Below are 11,303 nucleotides of genomic sequence, written 5' to 3'. Positions count from 1 at the left end.
AGCCCAGGCTGTCCCTTGGGGGGAGCCTGAGTGCTCAAACCCAGATGGAGAGAACAGAGCAGTTACCTGACCTTGTGTGTTTCCAAAGAAGGAAGAGTTCCTTTGCTGTCACTAACGTAATTTCAAGTTCCCTGGGAGGATTTTTTAGGGCTGGTAGGTAGCAATGACCCCTCCCTAGCTTTCCCTAGGTCACTTCCCATGGCATGGGAATGCTGTTGCTGAGGGATGCTGGCAGCATGGGATGCTGGAAGCACCCACCTCTCTCCAAACACCTCTGCTGTCCATCCCGCTGACCCGTGGGTGCAGGCATTGCCTCTGGTTGGTTTGCATCCAGGCCAGAGAATAGAGCCATGGAATCATTAAGGCTGGAAAAGCCCTCCAAGGACATCAAATCCAACCATTAACCCAGCAGTGCCAAGCCCACCCCTACCCCGTGTCCCTAAGCACCATGTACATGTTGTTTGGACACTTCCAAGGACAGTGATTCCACCACCACCCTGGGGACGTCCTTTGGCTTTGCTCAACTTTTACCTTGCAAATGCTGAGGGTCCTGCAGGATTTTTTGACTGCTTCTGCAGTGAAGATGGGTGTGGGCTGCACACGTGGAGTGGTTCATCTGGGTAATGTAACCTCTCTAATTCTCTTTGCAGTGAAGCGATTTAAGGAGCCAAAGGCAGAGAGGCGTCCCTGGAGGATATGGTGAGATTTTTCATTTGAAACTTGAAAAGACCGTGTTCATAATATTATTTTCTCTTATATGAACAATCTTCGAGGCCCCCTGTGTATCCTTCATGACATTTAGTTGTTAAATGAAATGTGCTGCTGCCTCCCAAGGAAACCTCCATAAAGTAGTTGGTACTCCCTAGAAATGAAATTCCCTCTATAGCTCCTCCAGAAAATCTTGTTTTTTCCTCCAGGTTTTATGATACCTCCAAGCAAGCAATAGGTGCCCTCTTCATCCACTTTGCCAATGTTTTTCTGTCTGATCTCACTGAGGAGGACCCTTGCTCTCTGTAAGTACACAAGGCACTTGAAATCATGCATCTGTCAAAGGGAGAATTGTGTTGGGAAGGGTTATAAACAGTGTAAACGGATCCATTTGAAGCACTGCCTGGAGATAAACCCTGCTGAGCTTGTTTTTGTGGTCTCTGTTGTCTTCTTTGTTGGTCCTGTCTGGAGGATTTCTAACCCAAACTTCAGATGTCATGTGGAAGTGCCACCTTTACTTCAGCCACTTTGCAGATAAAAATTTAATTTCAGAGTTAACCTCGTCTCATTTTGAGAAACTCCTCTAGGCTCCAAAATGCTCCTTAAAACTTTCTGGCCCATCTCCTTTTTTTATATTAAAGTGCTGCACCTTGATACATTTCTTTAAGCAGACACAAGTTTGGCTGGGGCTGCACATAACCCCTCAAATGATGTATTGTTGTTTTTTTGAACGGACAGTGTTTTAAAATAAACCCTTTCATGCTTATGCTGTGCCCTTTGGGTGTGTTGTTTATTTTTGATGTGTGTTTTGTGTTTTCCTGCACTGCCTGGCTTGTCATCCTGAACCAGGCAGCTTAAAAACCCTTCAGCCCTGTCCCTGGGCTTTGAGGCTCTTACTCTGTGTCCTGCCTGGTACAAACTGCCAGAGCCTCATGTTTGTATGGAATGCTCTGATTTCAGCAGCTGGAAACTGTAAAAAGCCAGTCTGAGCTTTTGGTTGTAGAAAAACTTAATGTTATGCTTTCAAAGTGGATATCAAAAGCAGATTGTTGTTCTCAATTTCTTGGTTCAGAGGCAGTATCAAGTTCTGGAAAAGGAAATGTTCACTGCTGGTAGCTCTGTGCTTGGTGTTTTCTTCATGCTGTAGAAATCTGGCAGAAAATATTGCAATAATGGAAAACTGCATAAAAACCACATTAGTCTATGTGATTTTTTTTTTTTTCCCTTTTGGAGTTCATTAAAATACCAAGCCCTGGATTAGAGCTTGGACCTTGCAATCACTGCAAGGTCCCTGCAAGTCTCCTGCCTCTGGCACTCTGCCCAGTGACACTTAAACATCCAAAGCTGCAGAGCAAATCCATTGAGCCCAATTTTTCTGGCAGGGATGGGTTCAGCTCCTGGATCTGCACTGGGATCTGAACTTGAGGTTTTTGGGGACCTTAGGATTCCCACTGCCGAGCCAGGGCCCATCACCTCTCCCAAAACCTACCTCTCAGTCTGTTTTTGGGAGCCTCTTGCAGCTGCTCAGAAAAACGGACTTTTTGCCTCTTCTGCTGCCCAGTTTGTAGAGCAGCTGTGGTCTCCAAAAAGCTGCCATTTTCTTGTGTGAAATTCTAGAATAATTTGGTTCTGTTTCCTCTAAAACTTGGGATTTCATTCTTTTTAATAAGAAAAAATGATGATGCAAATGGAAAGCCTCCTTTTTGGGGGGATAACTTTTAATAAGTATTTATTGCATATGAATAAATGAGCAGTGCCAGAGAGTTGGTAGAGCCTGTCCCTTCTCTCCTGAATGAGGTTTTAAACTAAGAAATTGCTGGTAAGACTTAGGAAAATGTAATAAAAGAGAAAGGAGGCCAATTTGGGTTGTTACATGGGGTTATTTAAAATCTTGGAAGTTTTCTTATCTATTTCTGTATTGAAATTAAAGGTTTTGAATAAGACTTAAGAACACTGCTGAAACCTGAATTTTCCTCTGTTCCTAGCTACCTTATTAATTTCATCCTTGATGCCACGCTGGGGATGCTGCTGATCTGGCTGGGTGTGAAAGTTGTCTCCTGGATCGTGCAGCACAAGAAATACACGTACCTGGTCTTTGGGGAGTATGGTAGGTGTCACCTGCTCTGCCCAGAGGGGGCTGGTGTGCTCCCAGCTGGGACTGGAGACAAGAAAATGGCAGGAACTACAGTCTGGAGCTATAACAGGAGCCAGCTGCCTTCTCCAAGGAGCTCACAGAGGATGGTTGTTGAATTAAATGCTGGGACACTGGAGTGTAGCAGGGTGGTGATGAAAAGCTGAACATTTCTTTGGATGAATAATACACCCCAGGACATCCATGTGGTAAATTAAGGTGTTTTGGGGTTCTTCTGTGGGGGTCTTCTCTGGGGTTTTTCCTACCATCTCCATTCAGAATATGGAGTTGCTCTTGCATTTGCCTTGAGCTGTGGTAGGCACCGGCCAGGCACAACGGGGCCCCAAAACTTGAGTTCTCAAGTTTGGCCTCTTTCTTTTTAAATTCCTACTTTGAGATGGAGAAAACGTTTCCAAGAAGCTGCTCTCAGCCAGCCCCACTAGAGGGTAGCAGTTCCCTTCTAAAGGAGTAGAGCCAGGCGAAGCTGCAGGAAAGGGAAAAATTAATGCTTTGCCTGTTTCACATTACATCTAATGTACAGATGAACTCGATCGTGCTTGAGAAAATACATCTTACTGTATACATACAAATTGTAGTGCCTTTGAGACCTTAATCATTAAGTCTATTCTGAAGTTAGTCATGTTTCTTTGTATTTTCAGTAGCTGCTCTGGTATCTGGGCTGGTGAAACTTGGGCTGAACTAGGATTAGTTTGGAGGACCGCACTGCCTTGTGAACTTACTGAGGCTCACACTCAGCATGTGCAGATGGGTCATGGCAGAGGATGAAGGGCATGGTGGGGTTTGTGAAGGCAGCAGGAGCAGCTACGGAGTGGGAATGAGATGATGTGATGTGGCAGGGCCAGCTCTCAAACCTGAGAGTGACATGAAGGGATAAGGCAAAGCCTGTTCAGCATCCTGACAGCAGGCATTGGGTGGTGGGACTACCTTTTGTATTTTTCCTAATGCCTCCTCCTTTATAATAGATCCCTAAAGTCAGTCAGATGAGACAGCAGAAGAATCCAGATATTCTTAGTTCAGGAACTGGAGTTTTTCCCCTTTTGAGCAACAAGGACTGGAAGCCCAACCACCTCAGGACACAGCTTCAGCTTTGCATGCCACGTCTGCAGTTGAGCAGAAGCAAGGAAACAGGCAAAGTGTATTGGCAGAGCAGTGATGAACTTCTGTTGAGCTGTAGCTGGCCCCTCATTAGGGCTGGCTTAGACCACAGAAGCAACTCATTCCTTTGAGAAAAACTTGCTTTCATTAGCAAAAATAAGTTTGTGCTGTTGCTTGAATTTAGTTCTTGGATTGGGGGTTAAATATCTCATCCATCGAGTACAGTTTTTGGTACAGGTCTCTGGCCAGAGTGACCCCAGTGGAAAATTCAGGTAGGAGCCAAGTGACATGTCCAAGGCAATCCTGTGGCAGGGCTGGGGAAGGAAAACACTCCTGTCCTCATCTCTGGCATTAAGTAACTTCCAAAATGGCTGGGAGGAGACGCTTGTAAACTTTGTGCAGTTTGATGCAGGCTCCAGGAATATGATTCATTTTCTGGGCTAATTGCTCTACAAGACTTTTGCTCCTCAGGAGAATTGAGGGAAGCAACATAATTCCTGCAGAGGAGAAAACCAGGGGAGCACCAAATCCACGTTGCAAACAGCACTCAGTGCCTTTGCTCCAACCATCAGAACAGAATGATTGTGGTTTTGTCCAGTAGAGCCAGTACCCATCTTCCTGCATCAACTCGGAGAAAAACAAAAGCAAAAAAAAATCTCTTGCAGCCATGTCCTTCCAGCATCCCTGCAACTGATGCAAACCACTGCAGCTGTCCTTTGGCGTGGGCTACAGCAGTTTCTCCTGCTCTGTGGTTGCTTCTCCTGCCTCCACAGCCCAGGCTGGGTCCCCTGGTGCAGATGCAATAGCTGCATTAATGGAGAAGCAAAGTAATAAAGGAGAGGGAAAGCACTTAAATCTGTGCTACTATTTTAAGCATCCAGCTGCCCAGAACTGTTTAGAAAAATCAATTACTTCCATATTTCCGAAAACGCAGGAACAGGAATTCTGAGGTCGGCCTCTCTTGTGCCTGAGCTCATGGCCAAACACTGCTGCAGCCAGGAATGACCTTTTTTACAGCTAGTGGGGGATCAAAGGCTCCTGTTTGCTTATGTTACTCCATCTTTGCCCAGCAGCTCTTGATTACTCTCTGAATTGCCTCTAAACACATGAAGTTGCATTTTGGAAGGTGCTGTCTTTTCTCAGGATGCCTGGCTCCTAAGATCAAAGACTGGGGAAGTGTGTTCTTGGCACAGGTGGGCTTTGGGGCATATGGTTGCCTTACACCTACTCAAAGCTAACAAGCTCCTACTGCTGGAGGTGTTGAAGGCCAGGTTGCATGTGGGACCCTGAGAAACCTGATGGCCCATGGCAGGGGGATTGGAACTAGGTGATTTTTTTTAAGGTCTATTCCGACCCAAACCATTCTGTGATGATTCTGTGAAATTCCACAAATGCACCATTGCTGTAGCAGGTCATGGCTATAGGAGCTGTCCCTGTAGGGAACCAGCACAGGGAGGAGAATAAAGCAGAGTTTAAGCTTCAAAAGATGTGGGAGATGGATACCCAAATTGTTGGAGATGCTGTTGGACCTGGACAGACTGAGCAGGGGAGGTGCTGGCTCCAGTCAGGGTGTGCAGATCAAGCCTGGTTGACCTTTGCCTCATCTCCAAACTGGTCCAGCTGTCTTCTCCCTCCACATGGCAATGAACAGCTCCCTAGCAGACCCCTTTGGATGGCTGCAGTGTCCTGACATTTTAATTGTGGTTAATAATTCTCCAGGATTACTTTAGAAATACCTCAGTATTTCTTTTAAGTAAGCAAATGCCACAAATTTGCATTAAGAGAGAGATTTCCTGCAATGGGCAAGTAAATTTTTCTAGAGGAGCATTAAGAAATGAGGGGGAGGAAAAGTGTTCTCACTGGAAAATGTCCCTCTGGATGCCCATCTGGAAGTTGACTTGTGTGTGACTGTAGCTGTGGTCACTGGCTATCCAAGCCTGATGCTTTGTGCTCGTTCAGTGTCTGGAAATGGAAAGGCATCTTGCTTGGAGGCCTTCAAAGTCTGTTTAGTGGCCTGTTGAACTCTGCTGGTCAAATTTAGTTCTAAGAGAATATGCTCTGTGCCAACTGCTGAGTTTAACTGAGGACCTGTGTAGGCTGCTTTTGGCCCCGTGGTGATGTTGTGCAAAATTTCCATAACAAATATTCCCACGTCCTGGAGCAGTCAAGGGAGCTGGCTGCTAATGCTTGAGGAAACACTGCTGGAAATATCTCTAACCTGAGGGGCTGTCCTGTCCTCAGCCTGCTGGGCCTTTCCACCCCTAGGACCAGGGGGGAAAAGTGAGGAGAGGACTGAGCATTGTTCCCTGCAACTGGAATATCCACAGGGACCAAAGATCCAGAGCAGTGGTGTGACACTGCACACTGGCAGATTCCAAGTGTGCACTCACTTTTTGCCAGTTCAGCAGTGCAACAGGTTGTCCAGAGGAGCTGGGAATGCCCCATCCTTGGAAGTGTTCAAGGCCAGGTTGGATGGGTTTGGAACAACCTGGTCTAGTGGGAGGTGTCCCTGCCCATGGGGTCCCTTCCTGCCCACACCATTCTATGATTCAGTCATTTAGTTCAGGTGCAGAATATGCAGAGAGGGTCTGGGGTGTCCACTGGACCCATCTGGCTGCTCTGATGCATCACATTCCCATCTCTAAAAGCCTGGTTTTGCCCTCCAAGTGAGCATTTCACACAATTCAGAGTTTACTGCTATTTCCTACCCTCCTCTGTACTTCGCACTGATAGTTAGATCCCTTGGTTTTGGAGGTGCCATTTGAGTATCTCAAGTTTTTACGGACTTTTTCTACCCTGACCTTGTCAGCCAGTACAGCTTTCAGTGCTTTCAAACACTTGCCTTTCCTCAAACCCCCTGAACCCTCCACTTTGGCTGTGGTTAAGCTTTTTTCCTACCTGCTTTATGCACACACAGTCCCCAGAAGACTGTAAATAAAGCTGTCTGGCAGTAACATGTGGGCTGTGCTGACAGCTCGGTGCATTAGGCAGCCTGGATTAAAACTAATCCTGTTGTGTGGTAACAGCTCAAATACCTCAAGCACTGCTGCTCTGGCTCCCCAGCAGCTGGGCTCCCACGCACAAGTGGAATATGAGACACGGTTGTGGGAGGTTGCCACGGGCTCCAGTGGTCCTTGGGCTGTTCCAAGGAAGTTTTGCTGGTGGTGGGGAGCACCAGCAATGCTGCTGGAGGAGAGCAGTCAGAATTCAGTGGGTGCATCCTTCAGGGTGAAGGAGGATATTAATTTCTGTGAGGATGGGAGGTGGCTGTAAGAAGGTTTTAGCAGAGGGTGTTCATTAAGCTAAAGGGAGAGGTTTGTGATAGACTCCATGTGTAGAGCTGAGGTGTCCTGGGTTACCTCCCAGCTAGAACCAGGAACAAGAAAGTGGAAGGGTTCAAAGGGAGTGGGATACATACAATCACCTAACAGGTGTGATGTGGAGGCTGCAAAGATCATTCGGACCAGTTCCCCACTCTGCTGTGTCAGGGCTTTCCTTTCCTTGTAGGAAGAGGACATCTATTTTATTTTAAATTTTTTTTAGCCTCCAGGTAGCAGATCAGTTTTACTGGCTGCCAACATGAAAGTCTTGTGGGCTCTCTTCGAGATTTATGCATTGATAACTCTTCCTGCAAGAAGAATCCTTTCCCATCCACAGAACAGGGCAGCTCTGGACAGCACTTAATCCATTAAAGACATCAGGCAGAATCTGAGAGCCCATCTGACCAGCTTTCTGTAGGAAACCAGCACTTACATGAGCTCAGCTCAAGTCTTCCAGTGGAAGGAGGAGATGGGGCAAATCTGTCTTACGGGCTTGTCTAGGGACCACACCAAAAGCTTCACAGAAAATGCTGACTTGAATGTTCCTGGTATTGGTCAGAGTTAGGTGAATTAGTGGTGTTAGGTGGTAGATTAGTGGATGATGGACACTGGGGTGGATCAATGGTCCTTGGATGACTCCACACCTGTTGAGGTAAGAAGCAAACAGCTGCATTCCTTGGTGAAGTGGAAATGAGCTGCTGTCTCTAAGTCATCTTTGCAGCCCTTAAGGCCATGCTGCTGTTTCATTTTCACCCTTGCCCTGAATCATTTTGGTACAGAGCAGCCTCCTGTCCTTGGGAAATCAGGATGCAGCAAAAAATAACAGTAGGAACACCCTCTGATCTCCCTGCTGGGCATGGAAGTTAAGTCCTGACTACTTAGGCAAGTCCATGCCTAGGATGGGTTAAGAATTAGCAGGTTGTCTTTCCTAGTGTCCGTGTATCAGCCTGGTGAGCCAAAACCTGCCTCGGGCTGTCCAGTGCACAGAATGCAGAACAAAGAATCACAGCCTGCTGTTGTGATGGTACATGGTAATGACCTGTCCCCAGAAGGATGTGAGGGGACAGGTATTTGGGAGGGGTCTCAAACTCTCTGCTGCGTTCTGGGCAAGCTGAGATGACAGAGGGAACTGCTGTCACAGAGAGCCAGTTCACAAAGGGTGCTGTGGCTGTTAGTCCTGTCCCTCCATGGGGGACAAAGCACAGCTGACAACACAGATTTAGTTCAAATGCAGGAAGGACACAACAGATGTGTTTGTTCTCTTGTTTTGTTTGTACTGGGAGCTCTGATGGGTGGTGGTAACATGGGGGTTTCTGGGAGAATTGGTTTGTTTTGGGGTATGGGGTAAAAAGGTTCACTAGACCCAACGTGTGTGCCAGAGGCAGCCAGGCATCCTGATCTATTGGGAGAGGTTTTTAGGAGGATCAAAGCCTTTCTGACACCAGCCTGTAGCTGCCAGCTGCCTCTAACACTGCTCCCATCTCCTCACAGACCACCCATTAAGCTGTTGCCTGCCAGGGAGCGGAGATTCCGCTCTCCGAAATCCTCCGTGGGTTCTGCTGGGTGTGTTTCCACATAACCTTCCTGGCTCCCTCTTCCTGCCCTCCCTCCATGCAGTTCCTGCTGGTTTGGCTCTCTCTGCTTGCTCTCCTCATCCCTGCACCCTCAGCCTCCTGGTCCTTCTCTCTCCCCTCCTTTGCTTCCTTCTCAGTCACAGCTTGAGCAATTCAGAGTTTGGGGCACAAGGTGATCCTACCTTGGACACCACCAGGATGCCCCTACTTTTTACATGTAGCTTTGCAACGGGGCAGATGTTCTGTTATGTTGCTACCACATGACAGAACAAGGACAAATGTACTTGTAAACCTGTGTTGCACTTGCTGGGAAGCTGATCCCCATGGATCTGGGGCTTGGTTGGACACCAGTTCTTACTAAATCCCAGTATGTGCTGCTGGGTTTTATGGCCAGAGGTTTTTATTGGTGTAGATAAATCTGCCTTTGCAGACTGCTGGTTTTGTCTTCCCCTGCCACATCTCGACAGAATTGTGCTGAAAAGTGGACAAAAGTGAAGCAGAGCTCCCAGCCTGCTGCCACCTCACCACGTTGAGCACTGCATCTCTCAGTGCCAACTGCGCAGGTTCCCTTGCACGGATGGAATTCCAAATTCCGGACAGATTATGCTGGGAACAAGAGTTGCCAGGGGTTATCTTTGTCTTCAAGTCGTAAGAGGAAATGCTGCAGCTTTCCTGAGCTAGATACAGTGGCTCAGTTTTGCAGACCTGAGATCTTCTGGCGAGCCAGGGGAGGTGATAACCAGCTGGCAGGGTGCTCACAGAGGGCTGAAGCAAGCACATGTAATAGATACAGAACCATTATTGTTGTTAACAGTACAAATATGCTTTTCCTTATTACTTGGTGAGTACCCCGTTGGAAACATTCATATTTAATTAGCATTGATTCTTTTTGACTGAGTTGCTTTAAAACCTGGGGTGATGGAGCCCCTGTCTCTTGCTCAGACAGTATCACATAACCAGCCCTTCACTTCGTCAGCACAATAAAATAATTCTGTTCAGGCCTGAGAAGTTATGCTGCTTGCAGTGAAAATGGTGACTTGAAATTTTAAAATCGTTTATGGCAACTATGTGGGTAAGGCTTGGCAGGGAGCACATTGCAGATGGTATCTTTAATGATTTATTTGCATTCACTTTATTTTATAGAGGAGTGTGCAGGTTATAGATTGGTCCTTCTGGAGAGGAGGGTCAGTATCAAGCATGAAGCAACTTTTCTGCCAATCTGTCTCCTCCTTTCCTCTGTCCCGGATTTAATATTCTCTTTTTCCAGGTGACCCTCCACAAGCTGCTGCCTGGATTGGCCAGTGTATCCTCTATTTGCTGATAATGGTTTTTGAGAAGACCGTGATTAGCCTTGTCCTGCTTATCCCTGGTTGGACAAAGGTAAGCAGTGTTTTTGTAGCTGTAGCTGTTGTGGTTTGTTTTTTGTCAGCCTGATTCATGGTTCCCATTATTGAAGGCCTTTAATCCTCACACTTGTTGACATCACTCTGTAATCATTAGCTATTTAAATTTTGGGAAACATGACTTTCATAATGGTTTGGCTTTTGGTGCATTCTTTTGCTAGTCAAAAACTGATGGAATAAGATGATGCTTTCATTTTCCTTCCTATTCTTGGAAGGCTAAAATGGGCTGGGCTGGCAGCTGAGCTCTTTCAGTTCTGCCAGAGGATTTCTATTTATTCTGTCAGGTCAGTCCATGTTGATGTTCTGTGATCCTGTGCCTAAACCAGGGGGACTCTTAGAGATTAATTTGGAAAGAGCTATAGTGTGTTGTCTTTTCCTGTTTAGCTGCTTCTGCATGGCAGCTGATGCAATGTTAATTGTGTTGATCAGAAGTTTCTCTTTAAAAAATAAAAATAATAGCCTGTGGGGCTTTTAGCCCACATACCTGGTATCAGATAGGTGTGATGGGTATAAAACCCAATTCTGGGAGTCAGTGGTAGCTCCAGTTTGGAATGCACTTGCATCAGGCTCTGAGGTACCAGGCACTGTGTGTAACTTGACTGAGGAGTTGTCTCCAGCAGTCTGGGGGCACTTACCTGTTCAAGGGTTGTTCTTCAAACCCAGTAGCCCACAGTGCTCAAACTTGGATGTGAACTTGTTCAGCAGCACGAATCCAGATTCAGAGATGCTGCTGGATTCCTCTCCATGATTATTGCTCGTGGCTGGTGTCCTTGTTCAGCAGATGATCTCCAGGGAGCCAGGGGAAATCCCACCAGTTGTTGCCACGGATAGTTACACTGAAAGACTCACAGTACTTGTTTCTGTACAAAATGATGTGTTTGGCAGCTGGGCTAAGGGAATATCCTGTGTAATCTCTCTAAGAGTGGGGTTGAAGCACAGGCTGCAGAGCTCTGGCTGTTCATGTAGGAAGACAACAAGTTTTCATCAAAGGTCTTGCAACAGAGCTGTGCAAATAAGGCCTCTAAATGTTTTCTCCTCTGCAGGTTCAGCA

General features: G+C 46.7%; 1 protein-coding gene across 2 annotated transcripts in view; it reads left to right on the top strand.

Annotated features, from left to right (window-relative positions):
* The first annotated feature begins 568 nt into the window (after positions 1–568).
* The window catches only part of LOC103619837 (store-operated calcium entry regulator STIMATE), an 18,901-nt gene continuing 8,166 nt past the window's right edge, over positions 569–11,303 (top strand). For both annotated transcript variants that reach the window (XR_001863987.1, XM_017740390.1), the window contains exons 1-4: positions 569–699; positions 918–1,013; positions 2,694–2,815; positions 10,117–10,231. Coding sequence is in view for 1 of the 2 variants with exons in the window: in XM_017740390.1 (XP_017595879.1) it covers positions 584–699; positions 918–1,013; positions 2,694–2,815; positions 10,117–10,231 (449 nt within the window). In the remaining variant the exon portion in view is untranslated. The remainder of the gene's footprint in view (positions 700–917; positions 1,014–2,693; positions 2,816–10,116; positions 10,232–11,303) is intronic.

Source organism: Corvus brachyrhynchos, unplaced genomic scaffold (genome assembly GCF_000691975.1).
Source record: "Corvus brachyrhynchos isolate BGI_N302 unplaced genomic scaffold, ASM69197v1 scaffold307, whole genome shotgun sequence".
Taxonomy (NCBI): Eukaryota; Metazoa; Chordata; class Aves; order Passeriformes; family Corvidae; genus Corvus; species Corvus brachyrhynchos.
The sequence above is the reverse complement of the archived record's forward strand: the minus strand, read 5'-3'. Positions and strand labels throughout refer to the sequence as shown.